This window comes from Podarcis raffonei, chromosome 3 (genome assembly GCF_027172205.1).
Source record: "Podarcis raffonei isolate rPodRaf1 chromosome 3, rPodRaf1.pri, whole genome shotgun sequence".
In the NCBI taxonomy this organism is placed as follows: domain Eukaryota; kingdom Metazoa; phylum Chordata; class Lepidosauria; order Squamata; family Lacertidae; genus Podarcis; species Podarcis raffonei.
Window position 1 is genome coordinate 81,057,405 of NC_070604.1, and position 24,519 is coordinate 81,081,923.

At 41.3% G+C, this 24,519-nt stretch overlaps 2 protein-coding genes across 2 annotated transcripts; both read left to right on the plus strand.

Annotated features, from left to right (window-relative positions):
- Positions 1-107: 107 nt before the first annotated feature.
- On the plus strand, positions 108-14,797 carry LOC128410877 (cytochrome P450 2J2-like). Its single transcript, XM_053382656.1, has 10 exons — positions 108-455; positions 2,373-2,759; positions 4,762-4,924; positions 6,745-6,894; positions 7,687-7,844; positions 8,376-8,552; positions 9,149-9,284; positions 10,422-10,609; positions 11,384-11,522; positions 12,464-14,797. The coding sequence occupies exons 2-10, from the start codon at positions 2,565-2,567 to the stop codon at positions 12,637-12,639; spliced, it is 1,482 nt and encodes a 493-aa protein (XP_053238631.1). The 5' UTR covers positions 108-455; positions 2,373-2,564; the 3' UTR covers positions 12,640-14,797.
- LOC128410876 (cytochrome P450 2J4-like) lies at positions 13,886-24,328 on the plus strand. The gene is made up of 10 exons (XM_053382654.1): positions 13,886-13,979; positions 16,679-16,987; positions 17,373-17,535; positions 17,965-18,114; positions 19,157-19,317; positions 19,796-19,972; positions 21,382-21,517; positions 22,766-22,953; positions 23,552-23,690; positions 24,153-24,328. The coding sequence occupies exons 2-10, from the start codon at positions 16,787-16,789 to the stop codon at positions 24,326-24,328; spliced, it is 1,491 nt and encodes a 496-aa protein (XP_053238629.1). The 5' UTR covers positions 13,886-13,979; positions 16,679-16,786.
- Positions 24,329-24,519: the final 191 nt, after the last annotated feature.

Consider the following 24,519-nt stretch of genomic DNA (forward strand, 5'->3'; position numbering starts at 1 on the left):
AAATATAGTAAATGGAGAAAAGTAGAAAGATTCACAAAGAGTTTAGGAGTTTGCGTACCCTTGCACACACCCCCCCCCCAGGAAAAAAGCACTGGCTTCTAGGGAGGAGTACCTGTCTCAGACTCATCCTAGCTGCTATGCAAAATGAACAGCAAGACAAAGGCAGGATGGAAACTTGAATCAGCATCTGTTTAGGACCCTGGGGTGTTCGCATCAGCTGTTGCTAGCTGGTGTCCAAACATTGCAGTTTTGCTCATTGGCTGAAAGCAGGGAGGGCTTTGCCTGTTTTTTCCTCTCTTCTCTCAGGAGAAGGGAACCCAGCGGCTTGCTTTTTCTTTCTTAAAAGGAAGCTCCAAGTTGGCGGTCCTGTCTCCAAGACACTGTGGGCTCTCTTCAGAAGAGCCTGCATCCCATGTCTTTACTCTAACCTGTCTTCTCCAGGAGGAGGGCAGCTGGTAGGTGCTATTGCTGTAGGCTTGGGTCCAAAGTGCTGGGCTCCTGGGAGCCTGACCTGGTTGTCCTCTGGTATTGTCCTTGGCTGTGGTGAAGAAAAGGCATTGATTTGCTTGTAGGAATGTGGGTGATCCTAACTCAAGATGAGAGTCTAATGGAATGTCCTACCTGTGGTTCTATAATTAGAATGTTTTGCAAGAAACATTTTGTTGTGAAATGAACTGGCAAAGAGTTTCATATGTTAACTGCATCAACACATTGGAATTAACCATTCATGCACTTTGTTCTCTGTTGTTGGCCCCAATCCCAACACAAAGTTTAAATGTGCTTATAAATATAGTAAAATCAAAATTTCACATACAATTCTTAAACGTGGCCAAGGAATTTTCCATATGTTTTATTCTTTTCCGAAAGCATTGTTGTTATTAACATAGTGGGTAACAGCGTGAAAACTGAATCAGCCGTTAGAAAATAGACGCATCAATTTGGTGGTTGGTGCGCAATTACAAGTTAAAACCACAAGAGGGTATCCTTTTGACAGTTTACCGCAACATCTTCTATTAGAGCGCGGCAACTAGTAGCAACCAACTGATCATTTGTAGCTACCTTTTCATTCCTAATCATGAATAGTGAATTTGCCAGAGTCAGACTCTAGTCCACTGTTTTAAATAGAACAAAAACAATGTAAGATGAATCATTTACTGGAACTACTGGCTTGTCATTCAGGAAGAATGAAAATTTTCCGGGAGATTTAGGTAGAAATAGTTTGTAATGGTAAATATGAAATACCTTAGCAAGTAAGGCTGAGGATTTGGAAAGGTTTTTTCTTTCTTGGCCTGCCATTGTCATTTTAGTGCAGAGTTCTCCAGCCTTGGGTCTCCACTTTCTGCAGGACTACAACTCCCATGGTCCACAACCAGCTTGGTCAGCGACCAAGGATGATTCGAGCAGGGATCTAAAAATATTTGAGGCTGAATTAGCAGGTATTGCTCATTTTCACAGGGGCTGGAGCAGAAACGGATCCAGCTCAGAAGAGATGTGTCTCCTTTCCATCAGTTCTGTTGTGTGCAGCTTTAAAAAGCCCAATTGAAAAAAAATTAATGCAGATATTTCTTGGGGACATTGTGCCTGAAGTTCTTAGAGAGTCTTGAACCAGATAAATGTTTGGCCTGAACTAATCTCATGTCTAGTGTTCTTTTAAAAAATAATACTTTTGAGACTTCATTATGGAATTAAAAAAATGACCCAGTAAGAGGTATGAAATATAATAAAGAAAAAAAGAATAACTGTAAAAAAGCAGGGTTCCTGCCCATTACCTCATAAAATAAAGTCCATTTTAATGAGACTACACATTTAATTAGATGTTACAACAAAATCCTACCTGATACAGAAACTACAAAATCAAATGTTATGAATACAAATTAATGCCATATTTCATTGGGACTTGCTATCCTTGAGATTGGCCTATTATATAAGTAAGGAATGCCTGCCAACGGAGCAAAATTCACAGGTCTATTTGCACCCTGACATACCCTTGGTTTAAGTCAGTTTCTCAGGTATGAGTATAAACATTGTATTATGCAGCCAAATATTTAAAGAAAAACCTGACGATTCCTTCCAGCCCTGTGAGACTGTCAAATAAGCAGCAACTAATAGAAAAACTATATATTGTTTACATATCAAGTCTGTACTCTCATAGGACTTAGTAAGGTCTCATAGAAACATCCTCCAGAGAAGAAGTTGAGAGAGAGAGAGAGAGAGAGAGAGAGAGAGAGAGAGAGAGAGAGAGAGTTTTGATTTGCACTTGAAGAGAATTCTTATAAATGTTGGGATGGAAACTTTTCAAATAAGTGAAAACACAAATGATAGATTCTATATAAGAAAACTAATCTCTCCTCCCCCCCCACTCTTCACTGTAGGTAGAATTACTCAACCAATGGGTAATCTTGGTTCTTCCTCTTTATGTGCGTGATTTAAAACAATATGTGCACTTTGCCCTTGTTTCTCACATGAACATTGACCGAGAGAGCCGGTGTGGTTGCTCTAGCTGGATCAGAATCAAGTTTCCCTCGACACAGAGCAGTCTGTTCTGACATAGGAAGGGTTTGAAAATGCTGCTCCAGTTTCTCCTTGTCCTCTGGGAGTCCTTGTCCCTGCAGGTCGTTCTGGTGTTTCTGGCTACATTTCTACTACTTTCTGGTTACAAGAGTCGCCCAAAGGATTTCCCTCCAGGGCCCATAGCTCTTCCCTTGCTGGGCAATGCACTCAGTTTGGATTTGAAGAAGACTCATCTTTCAGTACAAAAGGTAAGGATGAAGGAAATGGTCAGTTTGATGAAGGACTCAGCTGGCATGAGATAAATACAAACTTGTAGCAGAAGGGAGCAGGCTGAGATGCCCCCTGGTCTGGAAACCTGATTCCGAGAGTCAGCATCCAGATGTCTTGGAGAAGACCACAAATGGGGCATGAAGACAAATGCATTTTCTGTTGTTTGTTAAAAGCATCTGGTATCCAGAGGTATATTTTCTAAAGCTTAAGTAAGTCAGTTGATGTATGCTTCTATTTTGTTAGCAGGCTCCTTTCACTCCCCCTGCCTTTTTCCTCTCTGCCCAAGAAGGAAGTCCTGATCTCTGCTTGCGCAGCATAGCGACCAGCTAGATCTCTCTCGGCTCCTCAATCCAGCGGAAAGTTTGCTTTTCTCAAATTTTGCCTTAGGCCCAAATATACAGCACGATCTGGTGCAGCTTTGCAGCTGCATTGTGTATTTGCAGGGGGCTGTGTGTGTGTGTGTGAGGGGATGTCCCCTGCCCTTGCCACAAACTCATTTTCAAATTTCAGGTCAAAATTAAGAAAAATAATACTTTATTTTTGTTTTTAAAAAGAAGATAGAATCGGAGATAAGAAACCTGTGCTTTAATAAAAATAAATAAATGTTAAGAAGCTAGCTTTCCAGTGCAATGGTTCTTAGAACAGAATGCCAGAGGTGTGCTTAGTTCATAGCTGTCAACTTTTCCCTTTTTAAAAGGGAAATTCCCTTATTCCAAATAGGATTCCTCACAAGAAAAGGGAAAAGTTGACAGCTATGGCTTAGTTTCCATTAGAAACTGGGCCTTTAATGTTGCAGCTCCAGCTGCCTCAGATCAGCTCTGTGATCTGGGGTGAGAGTTGGGTTGGCAAACTGTTTTGGTTTATTTCCGTATTTTGCTATAAATAGCAGGATCATAAAATATTGCAGTTAAAGCAAGGCGGCTGCTTTTCCAGCTTTTTTTTTTTTTTACATAATCTGTAATTGACATATATTTGTATCTTATATACACACACAAACACAAACACACACACACACACACACACACACACACACACACATTACATATTTGTTTCTTGATTTTTCACATGGGAGCTCAAGGTTGTACACATTATCCTTCTGATCTGTCTTTTATCTTTGCAACAACTCTGAATGGTAGGCTAAAGGTAAAGGTAACCCTGCTGTTAGGTCCAGTTGCGGACGACTCTGGGGTTGCGGCGCTCATCTCGCTTTATTGGCCGAGGGAGCCGGCATACAGCTTCTGGGTCATGTGGCCAGCATGACTAAGCTGCTTCTGGCGAACCAGAGCAGCGCACAGAAACAGCGTTTACCTTCCCGCCGGAGCGGTACCTATTTATCTACTTGCACATTGATGTGCTTTCGAACTGCTAGGTTGGCAGGAGCAGGGACTGAACAATGGGAGCTCACCCCGATGCGGGGATTCGAACTACCGAACTTCCGATCAGCAAGCCCTAGGCTCAGTGGTTTAGACCACAGTGCCACCTGTGTCCCTATAAGGTAGGCTAGACTACCATAAATGGCCCATCTTGTTAATAGATTTCAGGAGGGGACCCATTCAGACACAGCATCCCAGCCCAGGAAATCGTGTAGGCATTCGTGCTATTTCTGATGAATTTGATGGCGGTCAAAGTTTCCTCCTTCCATACCGGCATTCAATAAGCATCAAGCAGACAGATTAACACAATCGTACCTTGATTGTTGAACACCTTGTGACTCGGACATTTTGGCTCCTGAACGCCACAAACCTGGAAGTGAGTGATCTGGTTTGTGAAAGTTCTTTGGAACCTGAACATCCGATGCGGCTTCCGCAGCTTCCGACTGAGTGCAGGAAGCTCCTGCAGCCAATCAGAAGCCGCACCTTGGTTTCAGAACGTTTTTGGAAGTAGAACGGATTTCCAGAAAGTATTCTGTTCAAGAACCAAGGTATGACTGTATAAAGGATTACATACTCTTTATAACTTTCTTCCCCCCTCTCCATTCAGCTTTCAGAAAAATATGGCAATGTCATCAGCCTTCAGTTTGGAAATCTGTGGTTTGTAATTGTGAATGGATTGCACCTGGTGAAGGAGGTTCTTGTCCATCAGGGTGAAAACTTTGTCGATCGTCCAAGCGTTCCTCTTGATGATGAAGTCTTTAAGAAGCTTGGTGAGTTTCTTACAATATGGTCAACTGTTTAAACTTATAGAACTTTTAAAAGTCTGCCCTAATTGTACAAGCCCTTAGAATGTTTAATAACATTATATTTTCACGACTGAGGATTAATTTTTTTTATTTGCATTTCCTGTTTCATTGCACTGAATGAAAGCAGTAGCATTAATGTGCGTCAGAGAAGCATACCCTCTCAACTGTTCAGATTGACTGAGCTTACTATGTATTGGGTGGCAAGTCCAGATTTTGCAGTTTTCTCTGCCATACTGCTTTTTTGAATATTGTATATTGTTTTTAATAACATTTGCATTTTCATGCCTTTTTGTGCCTTTTTGTTTTTTAAGTGGATAGCTTCATTTCAGTTCATTTGTTCTTTAAAAGTGAGAATAGTGTTGCATTACAAAGCAATCTAATAAAGAACAATATCCTTGAAATTCGTATTGGGAGCCTTGGAAATGGATCCACATAATCTCTTCCCCCCCCCCCCTGCTATTCTACATTCTCCCTAAGTTTGTGGCATGCTGGTGGCCTGAAAGGAGCTGGAAACCAGTTTCTTTACTAAGTTACTTCCTTAGCATAATGGCTGATCAGGCGATTTGTGCCCACAGTTCAGTGAATTTCAGATGACCATGGTACATGCCTGCTTATTTAGCCTAACTACTGTGAATTTGTGACAAAGGCATCAGAATGTCAGATTCAGCAGTTCACCCTCATACCTGCTCTGGGCTTGTACTTAGGCCCTCATCAGGCATCATGCCACTCCTGAGATAAAGGAGAAAGTGCATTTGGGGAATATGCACACTATCTCCATCTCCTGTGTTCCACCAGCCTGCCCAAACCCACTGGCCCTCCATGGAGAACAAACTTCTGTGGCAGAAAGTCAGTTGTAGTCATGTACATTCCTTCTGCATTTTAGAGCACTGCATGATCAGGCAGCCTACGACAATCTCCATTTGCCCTCCAGCTCAGTTAGTCTTCAGTTACACTTGAAAGGCTTAGTTCCTCCAAAAGCAGGTTTCAGCAGGTCCTGTGGTCACTCTCTGCCACTACCCCCTCCCTCCTAGACATTGCCTTTTTGAAAAGCATCAACACTACCAGGAAACCTCCAACCACAAGATCTGTTCAATTCAACATTTCCTAAGAAGAGCAGGTATCAGCTAAGGGGGTCATGCTGCTTGCAAGCTGAGTCTGACTGAGAGAGAAGCAATCATGGCTGCACTGACCCCTACAACTGCACTTACTACTTGCATAAGTGGTCATGAGTGGGGTCACTGGCATGGACTGGGGGATGGAAAGAGTGCTGGAACACCTAATGCCTCATTAAAGCTGCTGAGTTAAGCCTTCCCTGTAACTCTGACTATCTGTATAAAGGATGGAGAGGGCAGTGGGAATGGAAGCAGTGTCCTTTGAGATGTCCAGGTCCATGGATGCTCCATGTATTCAAATAGCAGAAGAGCCCTACAGATAAAATATTTTGGATTTTTTACATGTTCTCATTCTCCCCCAAAAAATTTTTAATGCTGCACTTTTGCTCTATCAGTGTTCCCAAAACCTTTCCCACAGTGAAATAAAGTTAGTATTAAAATACTATACAAACAGTAAAGCAAATGAAAAGCAACAATGAAACAGCTGCAGCAGATGAAACAGCAAAGTCAACTTTGCAGTCTCTTCAGTATGATATAAGCAGGCAAGCCAGATAGCTTAGGGGAGAGAGGAGTCCTCTTTTATAATTAGAAGGTCTGTTAACTCTCCTAACTTACTATTTGCTCATTTTAAAAGTCCTTATTTGCTAAATGATGATAATTCTTCCTATTTAGGATTGCTCTTCTCTAATGGCCCTGGTTGGAAACAACAAAGACGATTTGCCTTATCAACTCTCAGAAACTTTGGTTTGGGCAAAAGGTCTTTAGAAGAACGAATACAGGAGGAGAGCCGATACCTAACAGATGCAATTGAAGCTGAGAATGGTGAGCACCAGAGCCCATAAACCAGTGGCACCATCTGTGATATTAAAGCTGTCTGAATTCGGATCAAGACACTGCTTTGCAGTGGTTTTATTCCTACCTGTATGGTCATTTCCAGAGGATGATTCTTAGGGAGTGCAGTTCAGCCCCATGTGGGGTTCCCCAGCGTTCAGTTTTATCCCCCATGATGATTAACATCTACATGAAATTACTGAGTGGGGTCATCCTGAGCTTTGGAGTACATTGTCAGCGATATGCTGAAGACACACAGCTCTGCTTCTCCTTTACATCTGCAGGTGTGGCAGTGGATGTGCTGTTTTGTTCTATTGTGCATCTCTTTTCTGCCTCCAATTAAGATGGTCCAGGCCATACTAGTTAGCCACTTCTACAGAAATGCCCTTTCCTAACCTCCTGCCTTGGCCAGATCTTGACTGATGATCTCACAGATGAGTATGCTAGAAAGTTGTATAAAACTCCAACACTGCACCTTTATCTTTCAGATACCTTCCACCTGTAGAATATTAGCTATGTCCTCCTGTCGCGGAATAATCCCAGCCTATAAAGAAATATAAAGAAGGCAAATGCTCACTTGAAAGCACAATGTGCCTAATGTCTTATACATAACTGTATCCCAAAGAGTCCTTGAATTACTGGGTGTAACGTTCATACTAAATGGTTTCTTCTGTTCAAAGATCCAACCCTATCCACACCCACCTACATTCCCCACATTTTGTTCTTGTTATATGGAAGCCATAGGCACTCTTATTTCTCTTCTACCATCTTTTCTCCCTCCAGGGCAGCCATTTAACCCTCACTTTCAGATTAATAATGCTGTTTCAAATATCATTTGTTCTATCACTTTTGGGAACCGCTTTGAATACCATGACAGTCGTTTCCAGAAGTTATTGAAATTGCTTGATGAGGCAACGTACCTTCAAGGAAGTCGGGGTCAGGTAGGTCTTCTGTCAGAAACGCTCTGGCCCAGACAGACTCCCACATGCTGGTTGAATGTTAATTCACGTGCTGTGGGTTTTTCATGTTATGATTTCTTTCTCCCACATTCTAGTCACCCAAGCATCTCTTCCTATTCATATCCCTTTGCCATCTTGCTTTGATTTAGCATTGTCTGTTGGTTGGGATGCCTTCAGTATTATAAAGCATTCATAAAAAAAACAACCATGTACTAAAACACAGTTTAGGCTATTGAATTGGTACTCACATGTGTAACTGAATAAAAATCTCTGCATATGAAAAAGTAGCACACACCATGAGAAGGCTAAAACCTTCTCTGCTAGCTTCCCACAGGGAAGGAATTGGTTTTTTATTACTTGTAGGGGACATTCAAATGTTGTTCCTGAATATTTACAGAAATAATACCAGATGGCGCACAAAACTAATGTTTATTAATCATTTATTGTTGTTGTTATTTAATATACATACATATATTCCATACATATATGTGATGTTAGTGTTTGTTTCCTCAGCTGTACGATCTCTTTCCCACTCTCATGAAGCACCTGCCAGGATCCCATCAGACTATTTTAAAAAACTGGGAGCAACTGAGATCCTTTGTGAAAGAAATCATTGAAGAACACAAAAAAGACTGGAACCCATCTGAACCCAGAGACTTCATAGATGCCTACCTAAATGAAATGGCCAAGGTAAGAGACGTAAAGGACAACAAGTATATAGTTGCTGTTCTTTTTAAAAAGAATAATGATACTAGAAGAAGGCAGAGGTACAATCTAAAAGGCCAGACCTAGCTAAGTGGTTTGTCTAAGCAGCCTTTAGCGCTGGCCATATTGTTTTTGCTGACTCTGTATTTAATTTGACAAACAGGTGAAGTGTGTGTGCACTTGCGTGCACAAGTGCATATATAAATCTGAATTCATGCATTTCATGGGGTGGCATTTCCCCATTTGCCCACTAAATTTCACCACTTGTTTGTGATTTGTCAGAGCAGACAGTCAACATCACCCAAAGCATCGTTGTAGAGGCATATCATGAGATGCCATTTCCTCAGTTGTCTGTCTGAATATACTCTGTAGTCCAGACCAAACTTTGACAAGACCAAACCCATATTTTATCCCAACTTCAATAATGTACAGGATTGTTGATGTGACCCTGCTGGGTTCTGGATACTCTTCAGGAATAGAGCTGAGGAATTCCATGGTGATCACTTGACAGATGGGACTGGAACTGGGATGATGGTGTTCGATGGCCTCTTAACACGCTGGTGCATTTTCTTTGCTTCAAGGGGGATGCTGCTCCCAGTTTCCATGAAGAAAACCTCCTACATTCTACACAGGATCTGTTTTTTGCTGGAACGGAAACAACTTCTACAACCCTGCGTTGGGCTTTGCTGTACATGGCCATATATCCAGAAATTCAAGGTAAAACTGTAGTTGGCTTCTTTCCTTTTCATTACTTTGGGTTGGATTCAGTTAAGTCCTACCCACAGTTAACCCAGTGAAATTAACAAACTCAGACATGCCTATACCCAATGTTTTTTTCTGGGGGCACGCAGGGGTACGCATACCCCTAAAAATTTTGTGAATCTAACAGGAGAAGAAACATTTTTTAAAAAAAAAAATTAAGTTCCTCCCCCACGATAGTGAATCGTCAGTTCCATTGAATAGCATGGTGAATCATCAGTTCCGTTGCTACCACCAATTGGCAGCCTATAAAATGGTGATTTTCTTGAGACAAAATGAGAGTACCCCTCAACATTTTTTAAGAAATAAGCACTGTCTATACCCATCAGATGTGTAAAGGAAGATAGATAAGTGAAGGGAAGAATGTGAAATTCTGGCAGGTTACATGCTGAATAAAGCATAAACAGAAATTGCTGGAATACATATAGGAAAAAAACTAACGAAGAAAGTAAGAGAAGTTTATGATTATCAATGGAGAAACAGAGCAGTACAGTAACAGAGAAACTACAAGATTTATATAAAAGAAATAATATATTTATATTTAAAGAAAGTCAATCACTTGTTACAGAGTGGCAGGAATTATATTTGTCCTTTTGGGGAGAATAACAGTTATTAAAATGATAAAAATATTGAAAAGCCAGTTTTTATTTCAACATTTACCAATTCAATTAACCACACATGGCTGAAAGCTGAAATTATGTATGATGAGAAAGCAAGAAAGAGAGTTCAAGTTCCAGTTTTAAAATTATTGTATGTCACAAACTGCAAAAAACAGTTGTGGAACCATGTTTGAATCATCGTACTATATGTATATATTTCTATGTCTGATATGTGGAAGATTCCACTACATGAAGCACTTGGAAAATAAAAATTAGGTCTGGGTGAAAAAATGAGTCCCAAGGCAATGCTGAAACTCTACCAGTGCAGCTGCTGTCTGCAACCCAAATAAAGGTGATTCCACAAATGGGCCACAATTGCACAGAAGCAATTTCCCTTCCCACCACACAATGGGCACCCAGTGATGGAACAACATGACAAGTCTCCCCTGCAATTCTGCTGCTCTTGTATTAACGACAAATCTTCTTTTCTTTGTAGCAAAAGTCCAAGCAGAAATAGATTCTGTGATTGGCCAGTCTCGCCAGCCAGCAATGGATGACAGGGACAGCATGCCCTATACCAATGCAGTTATTCATGAAGTTCAAAGAATAAGCAACATTGTACCTTTGAATGTGCCCCGGATGACAACTAAGGACACTATAGTGGCTGGGTTTCGTGTGCCCAAGGTAAATGTTAAGAAGATACAGCTTTCTTATCTGTCTTTACTCTTCCATTAAGATGTGAAAACTTGAAGTCCAAGTTCTAAATGAGATGTAGCTGATATTGTGCTGTCCAGATGTTGTTGGACTCCCAACTGTCATCAGTTCCAACCAGCTAATGGGCAGAAATGATGAGAGTTGTGTCCCAGGTTGCATCACCCCCATGTCTACCTGCAGAGTTGCACCATACCATTAGGCTGGCATTGGTTGGAGAGAAACTGGTTTGTCAGTTGTAAATCTGGACCCTTCCCACTATGGTGTTCTGCTTTGCCCATCATTTCACTCCTCTACTGCTTATGGAATTCTAGGCTTGTTTGGCATAACAGCGATGCTAGCCCTGGGGCAGATGCTAGAGTATTCTTGGGATACACCATGATCTGGAAAGGATAGAGGGATCTGAGCTAGATAAGCTTTTGTTTTCTTCAAATTCCTCTGTAAAACCGGACCCAAACCACAGTCTCTGTTTGAATGGATAGCTAGTCAGTCTGAAATTTGCTAAAATCTGGTGTTTCTAACCATAAATTTTAGTAGTCCAGCAGACATTGAATATATTTTTAGATCTATATTGGAACCTGTGTTTTTTGTGGAATGTAGTTGGATGAATTACTTAATAATGAAAAGCTAATCTCTCATTCAGAGCATATCTTTTCTGCACCAGAGAACAGAGTTTGACTGCCGTGATTACAAAAATATAACACAAAGAGTTCATGGACATTTTTAATCTAGCTTCTTCTTTGACAGGGAACCATAATGCTTGCCAACTTGACCTCTTTGCACTTTGACAAGGATGAATGGGAAACACCCAATGTGTTTAATCCTGGCCATTTCCTGGAGAACGGGCAGTTCAAGAAAAAGGAAGCATTTTTGCCATTCTCTGCAGGTAAAAAAAAATGATGGACTCGTCATCAAAATTTCACGAGTTACTAAATGGTGGAGGCCTAGTAGCTGAGAGCCTGGTGTAGTACTAACTATATTGTATATTGCAGAAGTTACCAAACTTTTTGGGCCAGTGGCCACATTTGACATATAAGAAAGTGATGTAGGCACCAGTCACAAAATGGCTCTCTTTGTGAGTGTGGTACAACACAAATGTTGTTGACATGGTCCCCTCCTCCAATTAGGCAGTGTGGGTTTTTGAGGGGATGTTCACAGGTGTCATAGGTGGCACTGACAGCCCACAGGGACTAGACTGGCCATCCCTCATGTATTGTTAGTTTGCTATACCCTTAGCTTAGTTAGATGCAAATTAGGTAGTGTGAATGAGGTAGATTCCAATTAAAATATTTCTCTCCAACCCTTCATATGATAGAAATTTATGTACCTCAAATGTATGTATTCCAGATTCTGGAAAGCTGTGATCATATTTGTTCAGTTTTCCCATTTACTTGAGTAGGAAATGGATAGGACCGGCGTCTTCATTTATTTTGCAACAACAGAATCCCTTTTACAGGTACAGTAGTACCTTGGTTGTCGAATGGCTTGGCTCCCAATCAAATCAGCTCCCGAACACCCCAATCCCAGAAGTAAGTGTTCCGGTTTGCGAACTTTTTTTGGAAACCGAACATTCGACGCAGCTTCAGTTGCTTCCTGCAGCCAATCAGAAGCCATGCCTTGATTTTCGAATGGTTCCAGGAGTCGAAGAGACCCCTGGAACGGATTAAGTTCAACAACCAAGGTACCACTGTATTTGGTTCCTAGTCTGCCAGGGTTATTTTAAACAAGCCACTGCCACTACTGCTTTAGCTACAACTAGTTACAAAAGGAGAAGTTACTGCAGCAAAAGCTCTCCACTAAAGCATTCTTTGTATCCTTGTCTTCTAGGAAAGCGAGTTTGTCTTGGAGAGCAGTTGGCGAGGACCGAGCTCTTCATTTTCTTCACTGCCCTAATTCAGAAGTTCACTTTCCAGGCTCCAAAGAATGAGACATTAAGCCGTGAATTTAGAATGGGTCTGACATTGTCTCCCCTGCCGTACTGCATATGTGCATTCTCTCGCTAAGGGGACTTGCTTTATGTCATAGCCGTTTCTTTAAAAAATAGGATCAGTTTATGGTGCAGGAACAGATCTATGCCACTTGGAAGCCCTCAAGAAGTGGCAAAGTGACTCCCCCAGGTAGCCTCAGGTACCACAACCCCGCAGTCGGATCAGTCCATGCACAAGCTTCTCAGACGCTGCCCAATACTACCTGATTTATAGATAGCTAACTTGTTAGCCTGTGTGGCTTGCTCGACTGGCTATGTGCAGATTATTCATTAGCCACCTCTCCCAATGCCTCATGTTCTCCAAACAATGTCTAACATCAAAGAAGGTGAAGGTACCCAGCACTGTCACATCCTTCGACAGATTAGGACACTAAAGGTTGTTCTCAGCCATCAAAGAGCTGAACAAGAGATAGAGGGGGGGAGCAAACAGAGGCAGGAAGGATAACCATGTCAGATCACTATCTCCTAGAAATACAAATATCTTCCAGATAAATTACCCATATATCCACCCCCAAACGATTTGCACAAAATAGCTTCTAGGGAGCCCTATGCAGCCTAGGACCCACGTAGCTACGGGACCGCCTCTCCTGGTATGCCCCGCGGAGGACCTTAAGGTCCACAAATGACAATATTTTGGAGGTCCCAAGTCACAAAGTGGTTAGGTTGGTCTCAACTAGGGCCAGAGCCTTTTCAGTACTGGCCCCAACTTGGTGGAACACTCTGTCACAAGAGACTAGGGCCCTGCAGGACTTGACATCTTTCCGCAGGGCCTGCAAGACAGAGCTGTTCTGCCTGGCCTTTGGTTTGGACTCAGTCTGATCCCTATGTTTCCCTCCCCTTATGGTTGACTTTTAAAATGAGGCTGCATTTTAAATTGCATTTTAACCTGTATTTTAAATTGCCCCCCCTTTTCTTTCTTTCTTTCCTATTATGTTTTTACTGAAATTTTATTTGTGTTAGCCGCCCTGAGCCCGGCTCTAGCTGGGGATGGCGGGGTGTAAATAAAATTTATTATTATTATTACCTGTCTCAGATGCCTCCAGGCTGCAGTGGAAAATGAACAGCAAGACAAGAAGCAGGATAGAAAACTGGAATTGCCAGCTCTTTAGGACCCTGGGGTCTTTCTATCAGCTAAAACATTGCCGTTTGCTCATTGGCTCAAAATAAGGAAGGAAGTTTTGCTGGTTTCTCTCTTATCTCTTGAGAAGGGAGCAAACACTTGCTTCTTTCTTTAAAGGAAGATCAGAATCAATGCTAAGGTCACCAAGAATTTGTGGGCTCTGGTGAGGTCCTGGGCCACAGCTGCTGATAGGCTTCTTCAGCTCCAACCCATTCTGTCCTGGAGGAGAGCTGCTGGTAGGTCTTTGTACTGCAGGTTTTCAATCTGTTGAATTTGTTTCCTGACGACAGAGAAGTCCTCCCTCAGATCTTCCACATCTATCATAGAATGGTATTCTACCTTAACACTTTTGACCTTTAGCATAATTTTTTAAAAATAAATTAGCTCCTTTGCTCTTCCAGATTGTGTTTCTACATTTTGCCCATCTTTCTATCCTCTGGTTGCATCTGGGTTTTTTTTGTCAGGGAGGTGGGGAGGCATCAACAAGTAGTACCAGGACTAAGTTCACAGTCAAATTTTGTTAGGCATGTTCTGCTTGCTATTATGTATTTCTTACTTGCCTGAGAAGATTTCATTAAAAGCCAATGAAAAAACAACAACTGTGGATCCCTAGGAGCTTCTGCACCTGGGCCTGACCTGGTCATGAGCCTGTTCTGGTCCTGTTGTAGTGAAGAAAAGGCATTGTTTTGTTTATAGGAATGTGTGTGCTTTCAACTCAACATAAAACTCTAATGGAATTCCCGCCTATCTTTATAAAATTAGAAAATGTTGTTAGGCATGTTTTGTTCATAATGAACTTGCAAAGAGTTTGATATGCTAGCTGCATCAATGCATCTTAATGAAAATACATGCACTTTCTCTTGTTAAATGACCAGTTATTGCCATTCTGTATTGGTGGCCCTAATTCGTATGCAGAGTTTAAACAGGCTTGTAAATACTGTAAAATCAGTGAAGCATGCAACTCTGAGTTGGTTTGTGGACGATGAATATTATTAGGTTTTATTATTTTCCAAAAACATTATTGTTGTGATTGAATAAACATAGTCAATGACAAGGTGAAAACTGAGTCTGCAAAGTGATTTCCATGAAAATAGTCAAGAGTGGCAATTTGGCTGTCTGGGAGCGCATAGTGTTGACATTCACAGGGGCAGGGGCAGAGGAGAATGCCACGCAGAAGAGACATGCCCTCTTTCCACCAGTACTATTGTATCCATTTGAAAAAGTTCAAGAAGACATTCCTGGGGATATTGTGCATGCACCTCTTAGAGGCTTGGGTTAGCTGCATGTTTGGCCTGAACCAATCTCTACTGTAGTGTTTTTCCCCCCAAAGAAGCAACACAGAGTCTTATGGCCTTTGAACAACTCTTAACAAGTACTGAAGGAGTAGATGAAGGCTTAATCCCAGTTCTTTATAAAGTTTAGAGTGTTAAAGGTGTTTTTGGGAAGTTCTAAAATAATGCAGCAGGATATATTCCTTACCCCAGGCTTGGTACTATTGAATCTGTTTGACAATTCAAATAGGATTTTAAAGAACAATGAACTTACTATTCATCTTCTTCTTGAGAGTAGGTGAATAGTAATGAATATTTGGAACAATTTCACCTGTATTGATCTGAAATATTAATATGATACATAAAGCCATCCTGTAAAAACTCTTTCATAAGCTACTAAGAGGGAGAATAGCAACACGGCAGTGAGGTTGATGTGCTGCATAAACATGGACAGAGCCATTCCATAGCTCCTGGCAATGTGTTTACATTGCACCAACTTTTCTTCTGCCACGTGGCCTCCTATTAGCTAAAACTATGTAGTATTAGAGGGCTCTCGCCCTCTGAATGATCCTTCTCCCATCTTCCCTGACTATTGGCCATACTGGCTGGGGCTGCTGGGAGTTGGAGACCAAAAACATCATGATAGATGCTGGTACCTAGCCCCTGATCTAGTCAGTCTGCTGCCAAAAGAAAATCTATGTAGTATTGAACGGAGGTAAGCAGTTTCTCTCCTTTGGCCTCCTTAGCCAAAGGCAGTGGCGTCACAACGGGGGGTGCAGGGGTGTGTGGTATGCCCCAGGTTCCATGTCTGTGAGGGTGACCAGATGTCATCCTGTGGGGGCTCGTGGGGGCGCAAGCAGCCATCGCACCGCCGCAGCTGCCTTTGGAGGACCCTCCGTTCACGGCTGTAGCCGCGAGCAGAGGATCCTGCGCCGGCAGCAATCTGCTAAGTACAGCGCATGTGCGGCGCTGCACGCATGCACTGTACATAGCAATGCCGCACATGCGCCGTACGGCACTGGAGCGGCACTGGCGGCAAACCGCTAAATAGTGCATGTGCGGCGTTGCTATGTACAGCGCATGCGTGCAACGCCGCACATGCGCTGTCCTTAGCAGATTGCCGCCAGCGCCACTCCAGCGCTGTATGGACAGTGCCAGATCCTCCGTTCATGGCTGTAGCGGCACCAGAGGGATCCTGGCACCATCCGTACAGCGCTGGAGCAGTGCCGGCGGCAAACCACTATACAGCGCATGTGCAGTGTCGCATGCATGCACCGTACGTAGCGATGCTGCACATGCGCCCTACATCATGACGCTCACCCCGGGTGTCACGACACCTTCCCTCGACCCTGGCCAAAGTTCAGAGCTGCTGAAACTATAGCTGGTCCAAATGCCTCAGAAATGGAAGGCATCTCCCTTGGTAGAAGTTTTTAACTTCTTTATGCATTTGCAAAAAACCCCTTCTTAGAAATGTCTTAAAGGAAATAAACGTTTACTGTTCCAAAGAAGTAAAAACAGGAAGGAAATATTCTAGTTCAGAAACTGCTCTTCCCCACTTTCTTTTTTCCCTCTGGGTAGGGTGACTCATTAGGTTATCTCTCTTCTGCTTATCTGTGGCCACGATATATAAGAATGTACACAAACTTTCCTTTCATTTCTTACAGGAACATTAGCCAAGAGGGCAGGTGTGGCTGCTCTACCTGCATAAGGTTTTAGATTCCCATGACAGATAGCAATCCATTCTGACAAAGGAAGGCTAGAAGGCTTTGAAGATGCTGCTCCAGTTGCTCTCTGTCCTCTGGGAGGCCTTGTCCCTGCAGGTCGTTCTGGTGTTTCTGGCTGCATTTCTGCTTCTTGCTGATTACAAGAAAAAGATTCGCCCAAGGGATTTCCCCCCAGGGCCCATGCCTCTTCCCTTGCTGGGTAACATGCTAAACATGGATTTCAAGAAACCCCACTTTTCCATGCAAAAGGTAAAGATGACTGAAAGGTCCCTGACATGAGTTAAGCACAACATTACACTGGAAAGTAGCTTGTGACACTTGCTGGTAGAGCTGCCAGATGTGTATTGCGTCTGAACACAGAGGATCTATTTTACCTAACAATTATTTGTAACAGATCCGTCAACAGATTCTTTCTACCACCTCTGCCTTTTTGCTCCAACTCTGGCCCGGAGAAAGGTCCTGAGCTATGAGGTAGATATCTGCTTGGACAAATAATTAAGCACCTTACAAATGCAGCCAGTTAAGATTCCCATTCAGAAATAGTAGCCCAGGCCACCATGCAGACAGATTTATACACAATATTAATGTTTTACATATATATCCCTTCTTACATAGTTCCTCCTTCTCCATTCAGTTTGCAAAAAAATATGGCAACATCTTCAGCCTTCAGGTTGGAAACAGGCGGGTTGTGGTTGTGAATGGATTGCAGCTGGTGAAAGAGACTCTTGTCCATCAGGGTGAAAACTTCGTAGATCGTCCAGTCCTTCCTCTTGATAAAGAAATATTTACATCATTTGGTGAGTTTCTTTTAATGTGCTCAATTATTTAAATTTACTAAGTGTGATATTTTCCCAAGTCTGCCTTAATTGTACAAACCCTTAGGTTGTTTGATAATATTATGTTTTCATGCCTGACGATTAGATTTTTTCATTTTCATTTCCTGTATGAAATGAATGAACCAATCTCAAGATATTTCAGGAATAATTAAAGTTCCTATTAAAACCACAATCAAAGGAGTAAAACACGCAAAAAGCAACAGTGAAGCAGCATCTTAGCTCAATTCAAATGCTTTGCAGTCTCCTCAGTGTGGTATAAGTAGACAAGCTGAATAGTTTAATGGAAAGAGGAGTCCTTTTATAATTAGGTCTTTTAAATCTCCTTGCAATTTGCAGTTACTCCTTTTAAAAGTACATATCTGCTACATGATATTAATTCTTCCTATTTAGGATTGATCTTCTCTAATGGCCTTAGTTGGAAACAACAAAGACGATTTGCCTTATCAACTCTCAGAAACTTTGGTTTGGGCAAAAGGTCTTTAGAAGAACGAATACAGGAGGAGAGCCGATACCTAACGGATGCAATTGAAGCTGAGAATGGTGAGCACCAGAGCCCATAAACCAGTGGCATCATCTATTTAAGCTGCTATTTCGTATACACACTCATGGTACAAAGCTGCGTGGCATTCCTTTCCACAAATGTAGCTCTGCTGGAGGTGGGAGAACCTCATAATTGGAAGGATGTTTTTTTTAAAAAAAAAAACACAGGTGCTTATCCATTGTGGGACTTGGAGCTTATTCTGAGTTTTGTTGCAACCCCAAATCACTAAGTAGGATAAAATAACAAGAACAAATAGGTACATGGAGTGTTTGGGCTGATGATGTGTTCCCCTTTTTGAGAGCTACAACAACCAAAGTCATAAATAAAGTCATATGTTTGGTATACAGTGGTACCTCAGGTTAAGTACTTAATTTGTTCCGGAGGTCCGTTCTTAACCTGAAACTGTTCTTAACCTGAAGCACCACTTTAGCTAATGGAGCCTCCTGCTGCTGCCGCGCCGCCAGAGCACGATTTCTGTTCTCATCCTGAAGCAAAGTACTTAACCTGAGGTACTATTTCTGGGTTAGCGGAGTCTGTAACCTGAAGCGTATGTAACCTGAAGCGTATGTAACCCGAGGTACCACTGCATTCTTTTGGTATATTGTGCCTCTTTTTTCTGTCTCTGATGGGGACTGCCCTTGCCATTCTTGTTAGCCAAAATGTCCTTTCCCAACCTCCTGCCTTGGCCAAACCATACCCACAGCTGTTCAGCATATGCTACCAAAGCTATAGGACTCCACCACGGTGCTTTCATATTTACATCCTCCACCTGTAGAATATTACCTGTGCCCACCTCCAGCTGAATAATCCTACCCTATGAAGAGGACAAAGGGTTATTTTAAAATATAAGTGTGCTTAATGTATTATATGATGTGTCCTAACTTAAATCACAGGATTTAACATTCATACTAAATGGTTTCTTCTGTTCCTAGATCCTACCCTATCCACACCCCACCTATATTCCCCACATTTTGCTCTTGTTATATAGAAGTCATAAGCACTCTTATTTCTCTTCTACCCCTTTCCCCTCCCTTCTTCCAGGGCAGCCATTTAACCCTCACTTTCAGATTAATAATGCTGTTTCAAATATCATTTGTTCCATCACATTTGGAGACCGCTTTGATTACTATGACAGCCGTTTCCAGATGTTATTGCACTTGCTTGATGAGACGATGTACCTTCAAGCAACTATTTGGAGTCGGGTAGGTCTTGTGAGTAATGAAAACGAAACCACTTTGGCCCAAAGAGACTTCCACACTTTGGTTGAACATTTATCCATCTACTTGGGTTTTCACGTTCTGATTTCTTTATTTTCTCATATTAGTAATTAGAGTATCTCTTCCCATGCATGTCCGTTTGCCATCTTGTCTTAACACTGTCCATTATAATATTGAAGGCATATTTGCTGGGATGCCTTTAATATTACAGAACCTCCTCTCTGCTTGCTTTCCCCAGAGAAGGTGTTGGTTTTATATTCCATGTAGGGGACATTCAAACATTGTTCCTGAATATTTACAAAACTAAATAATACTGGGTGGTGCACAAAACTAGCGCACACAATATTTTATTATTTTTCCTCGGAAATAGCCCTAGTAGGCTTCCTCCTTGTATGGCATGATGTGAGTGTATTTTGAGAGGGGTTTCTCTGCACATATATGATATTAGTGTTTGTTTCCACAGCTGTACAATATCTTTCCCACTCTCATGAAGCACTTGCCAGGGCCTCATAATACTGTTTTTAAAAACTGGGGAAAGCTGAAATCCTTTGTGAGAGAAATCATTGAAAAACACAAAGAAGACTGGAACCCATCTGAACCCAGAGACTTCATTGATGCCTACCTAAATGAAATGGCCAAGGTAGGAGATGAAAACGACAAACAGTATATATCTTTAATAATAAAAGAGTAGTAGAAGGCAGAGAAGCAATATTAAAAACCAGAACTAGTCATGTGGCTTGTCTGAATGGTCCTTAGTGGCTGACCATATTCCTTCTGTTGAGTTTATGACTTCAGCCAAAATACATTTCTGCATGCATGACTATAAAGTCATGTATTTTATGAGGAGACACCTCCCCAATAGTTCACTGTGATTTGTGAGAGCAAATAGTTGGCATGACTAAAAGCATCACTGCAATGAAGGCTTCTCATGCCTCATAACCTCTCTCTATGCCTACCTAAATGAAATGACCAAGCTGAGATATAAAAAGAACAAAAAGTATATAATTTTTAAAATTATTATTATTATTATTATTATTATTATTATTATTATTTTATTATATTTTATTTATATCCCGCCCATCTGGCTTGGTTTTCCCAGCTACTCTAGGCAGCTTACAGCATATATAAAACCACAACAAAACATGAAACGTTAAGAAACAGAATATCCTATACAAACCAATAAATCAACAGAAACTGATAATAACAACAATAATAAACTGTTTACAGTTATACCCAAATTAAAAGAACTGTAAACTCCAAGTAAACATTTAACCAAACACAACCTGACAAAAACATACCAGAGGAACCAAAATTGGAACTGCTTAAAACATTGTAAAACAATTTAGCCAGCTGCCCAAACCCAAGAGTTGTTCCAGCAATGTCCCATTGGCTCCCAGGAGCCTCTTTGGCTTTTTAAGCCGGATCTGGGCCCCGCCCCCTAGGCCAGCTGGAAATGGGCCTCGCAGCAGGGAGCAGTTCTCCCTCCAGCACTCATGGCAGCAGCTATGATAATAGGAGAAGGCAGAGATACAATATAAAATGCCAGAACTAGCTACACAAGTGGTTTGTCTAAGAAGGCTTTAGTAGCTGGCTATATTGTTTTCATTGACTCTGTATATATTCAGATGAACAGGCGAAGTATATGTGTGCATTTGCAAGTGTACATGTAAAAATGAAATCATGCATTTCAGAAGGTCCACTGCCCAAATTCTGGTCTACTGCCCAAATTCCACCACTTGTCCGTGATTTGTCAGAACAGACAGTTGATATGACCGAAAGCATCACTGTAGAGGCATCTCATGACCTACCATTGTCTCAGTTGTCTGTCTGAATCCACCCTGTCTAGGAGTCTGTAGTTCAGACTAGGACCTTGACAAGGCTAAACCAATATTTATTCTAGATTCAGTGATCCAGGGGACTGTTGACCTGACCCCACTGTATTCTGGACACTCAGAAACAGAGCTGAGGAATCCCATGGTGATCATTTGACAGATAGGACTGATACTAGGATGATGGTTTTTAATGACATGGCATTTTCTTTGGTTTAAGGAGGATTCAGCTTCCAGTTTCCATGAAGAAAACCTTCTACATTCAACACTGGATCTGTTTTTTGCTGGAACAGAAACAACTTCTACAACATTGCGCTGGGCTTTACTTTACACGGCCATTTATCCAGAAGTTCAAGGTAGAACTATAGTTGACTTATTTCCCTTTCATTACTTTCGGCTATATTCAACTAAGTCCTATCCAGAGTAAACCTACCGAGATTAATGAACATTACAGTGGTACCTTGGGATACATACACTTCAGGTTACAGACGCTTCAGGTTACAGACTCCGCTAACCCAGAAATAGTATATCAGGTTAAGAACTTTGCTTCAGAATGAGAACAGAAATCGTGCTCCAGCAGCGCGGTGGCAGCAGGAGGTGCTTCAGGTTAAGAACAGTTTCATGTTAAGAACGGACCTCCGGAACGAATTAAGTACTTAACCTGAGGTATCACTGTACTTAGACATGTTTATACCCATTAGTTGTGTAAAGGAGATAAGGAAATGGAAGATTCTGGCAAGTTATACATTAAATAAAGCAAAACTAGAAATTGTTGAAATAAACATAGAAAAAGATCAATGAAAACAAAAACAGTAGTTTATGATTCCAAATTGAGATACAAATCAGTGCAGTAACAGAGAAACTACAAGATTTGTATAAAAACAACTGTGAAATGTTATTTAAAGAAAGCCAATTAATTCTTAGCAGGAATTATCTTTATCCTTTTCAGGATGAATAGCACTTATTAAAAAGATAAAAACACCCAAAAGCAAGTTGTTATTTCAACATTCACCATTACAATCAAACATAAGCAGTGATTCACAAATGAAACATAATAATAAAGCAGCAATTTATTAGGGTTGCCATGCGTCTGTAATTTCTTGGACATGGTCCTCTTAAACAAATGTCTGGGAAAACCTGGAGTTGTGGCAGCCTAAGTTGGAAGTGTAGATTTGGCAAATTTAATAAAAAAATGAAAGTCGGAAATTCATTTTTTAGAAGAGATGGGGGGGGCAAAACTAAAAAGAGCTCAACAACTTTTGTCTTCAGGTTGCGTTATTAGACAACATGAGTAGATCTACAGAGTAGTATATAATTCATTTGAATACAAGTTGGTTTTATTTGCAGATGATATTCTTTTGTTTATTTCTAAATCCTCATTTGCTGATGCAGATCATAGGTGCCTTTCCTAAAATATCAGGATACTCTGCTGACTGGTCCAAATGAAAATTGATTCCAATAAGTGAAAATTTGGTTACCCATTCATTTAAAGAGTATCAATTCTGTGTTTGTTCAAATCCATTAAATATTAAAGATGGGCCATCCCTACAGATCTTAGAAAAAGTTTATCCTTGTGTTGATAGGAGATTTTCTTTTATTTGCAGCAAAAGTCCAAGCAGAAATAGATTCTGTGATTGGCCAGTCTCGCCAGCCAGCGATGGATGACAGGGACAGAATGCCATACACCAATGCAGTTGTTCATGAAATTCAAAGAATAAGCAACATTATTCCTTTAAATGTGCCTCGGTTGACAACAAAGGACACTACACTCGCTGCATTTCATATTCCCAAGGTAAATGTTAATAGCTTTCCTACCTCCTTTTCCTCTTCCCTTAAGATGTGGAAACTTGAAGCCAAGGTTCTTGATGAGGGTTAGCCATGATGAGGTTCTCCAGATGTTGTTCAACTCCAACTCTTACCAACTTGAGCCAGTATGACCAACAGGCAGGACTGGGGAGGGAGTCTTGGGTGTTCTTGGGGGGATGGATTTGGGATAGATAGACTTGGGTCTCCCCCACACACACACACCAAAAATGGATTCCAACTGCAGTCTGAACCATTTGTATGGATAGCTAGTATCTTTCTTTACTTTCTTTTTTAGTGGTCATTACTAACCACACAAAACAGAAACAGCCAGCCTCTGGTGTTTCTAATTGTAAATCCCCTAAACACTCTGGTAAAGTCTGGTATTTTAAAATATATAGAGGTACCTGTGTTTTCATGAGCTGTGGTTCAATTAATTACTCGGAAGTCTCTCATTCAAAACATATCCTTTCTTATTTAATGGACAGCATTGGTATTGGATCTAGGAGGCTCAGGTCTGCTGTATGAAAATACAGAGAGTTCTCTGCCAGTTTAATCTGCTGTCTTCTCTGCTTCTTCTTTGACAGGGAACCATAATGGTCCCCAACTTGACCTCTGTGCTGTTTGACAAGGATGAGTGGGAAACACCCAATGTGTTTAATCCTGGCCATTTCCTGGAGAATGGTCAGTTCAGGAAAAGGGAAGCGTTTCTGCCATTCTCTGCAGGTAACAAAAGTTTATGGGTGGCTCATTAGAATTGCAACCGTGACTACATGATAATGGCTAGGCGGGGGGAAGTCTGGTGTATTGCTAAAATAGTTGTGCACTGTAGGGGTCCCCACCCTATTGAAGCCAGTGGTCATATCTGGCATTCTGAGGAAGTGCTCTGTGTGTAAGACACAAATGGCTGCCATAGGAGGTGTGATGTTACACAATACGGTGTTGGCATGCTCTCTTCCCACTCCTCACTGAGTCGTGTCGTTTTTTGAGGGGATGAGGAAATAGATAGGACTGGTTTCTTCATTTTGAAACAACAGAATGTTTATAGGTATTTGGCTTCCTGGTCCACCAGTGTCGTTTTAAATAGGCCTCTGTCACTACAGCTTTAGCAACAACTAGTTACAAAAGGAGAAGTTTACTGTAGCAAAAGCTTTCCACTGAAACAGGCTCTTTCTCCCACTCTTCTAGGAAAGCGAGTTTGTCTTGGAGAGCAGTTGGGAAGGACCGAGCTCTTTATTTTCTTCACTGCCCTAATTCAGAAGTTCACTTTCCAGGCTCCAAAGAATGTGACATTAAGCCGTGAATTTAGGATGGGTGTGACATTGTCTCCCCTGCCATACCGGATATGTGCATTCTCTCGCTAAAAGTATTATTAGTTTGTGGGATAGAAGCACACCTGAGGCTTAATCCTAATTATGTTTTTTTTAAAATGATTTTTATTGGTTTGTTTTTTTGGCGGGTTCTTTTTTTTAATAGATTTTTATTCAGTACAAATTAAAAAACATACATATTTACAACAAAAGAAAATACAAAAGAAAAAGAAAATACATCTAAC

What these genes read in the sequence shown, in the direction of transcription:
- LOC128410877 (XM_053382656.1), top strand. Translation starts at nt 2,565, where the DNA reads ATGCTGCTCCAGTTTCTCCTTGTCCTCTGGGAGTCCTTGTCCCTGCAG. An exon ending in TTCAAGGAAGTCGGGGTCAG is followed by an intron (nt 7,845 to 8,375) that starts GTAGGTCTTCTG and finishes TTGTTTCCTCAG; the next exon opens with CTGTACGATCTCTTTCCCAC. An exon ending in CTGGGTTTCGTGTGCCCAAG is followed by an intron (nt 10,610 to 11,383) that starts GTAAATGTTAAG and finishes CTTCTTTGACAG; the next exon opens with GGAACCATAATGCTTGCCAA.
- LOC128410876 (XM_053382654.1), top strand. Translation starts at nt 16,787, where the DNA reads ATGCTGCTCCAGTTGCTCTCTGTCCTCTGGGAGGCCTTGTCCCTGCAG. An exon ending in AGAAATATTTACATCATTTG is followed by an intron (nt 17,536 to 17,964) that starts GTGAGTTTCTTT and finishes CTTCCTATTTAG; the next exon opens with GATTGATCTTCTCTAATGGC. An exon ending in CTGCATTTCATATTCCCAAG is followed by an intron (nt 22,954 to 23,551) that starts GTAAATGTTAAT and finishes CTTCTTTGACAG; the next exon opens with GGAACCATAATGGTCCCCAA.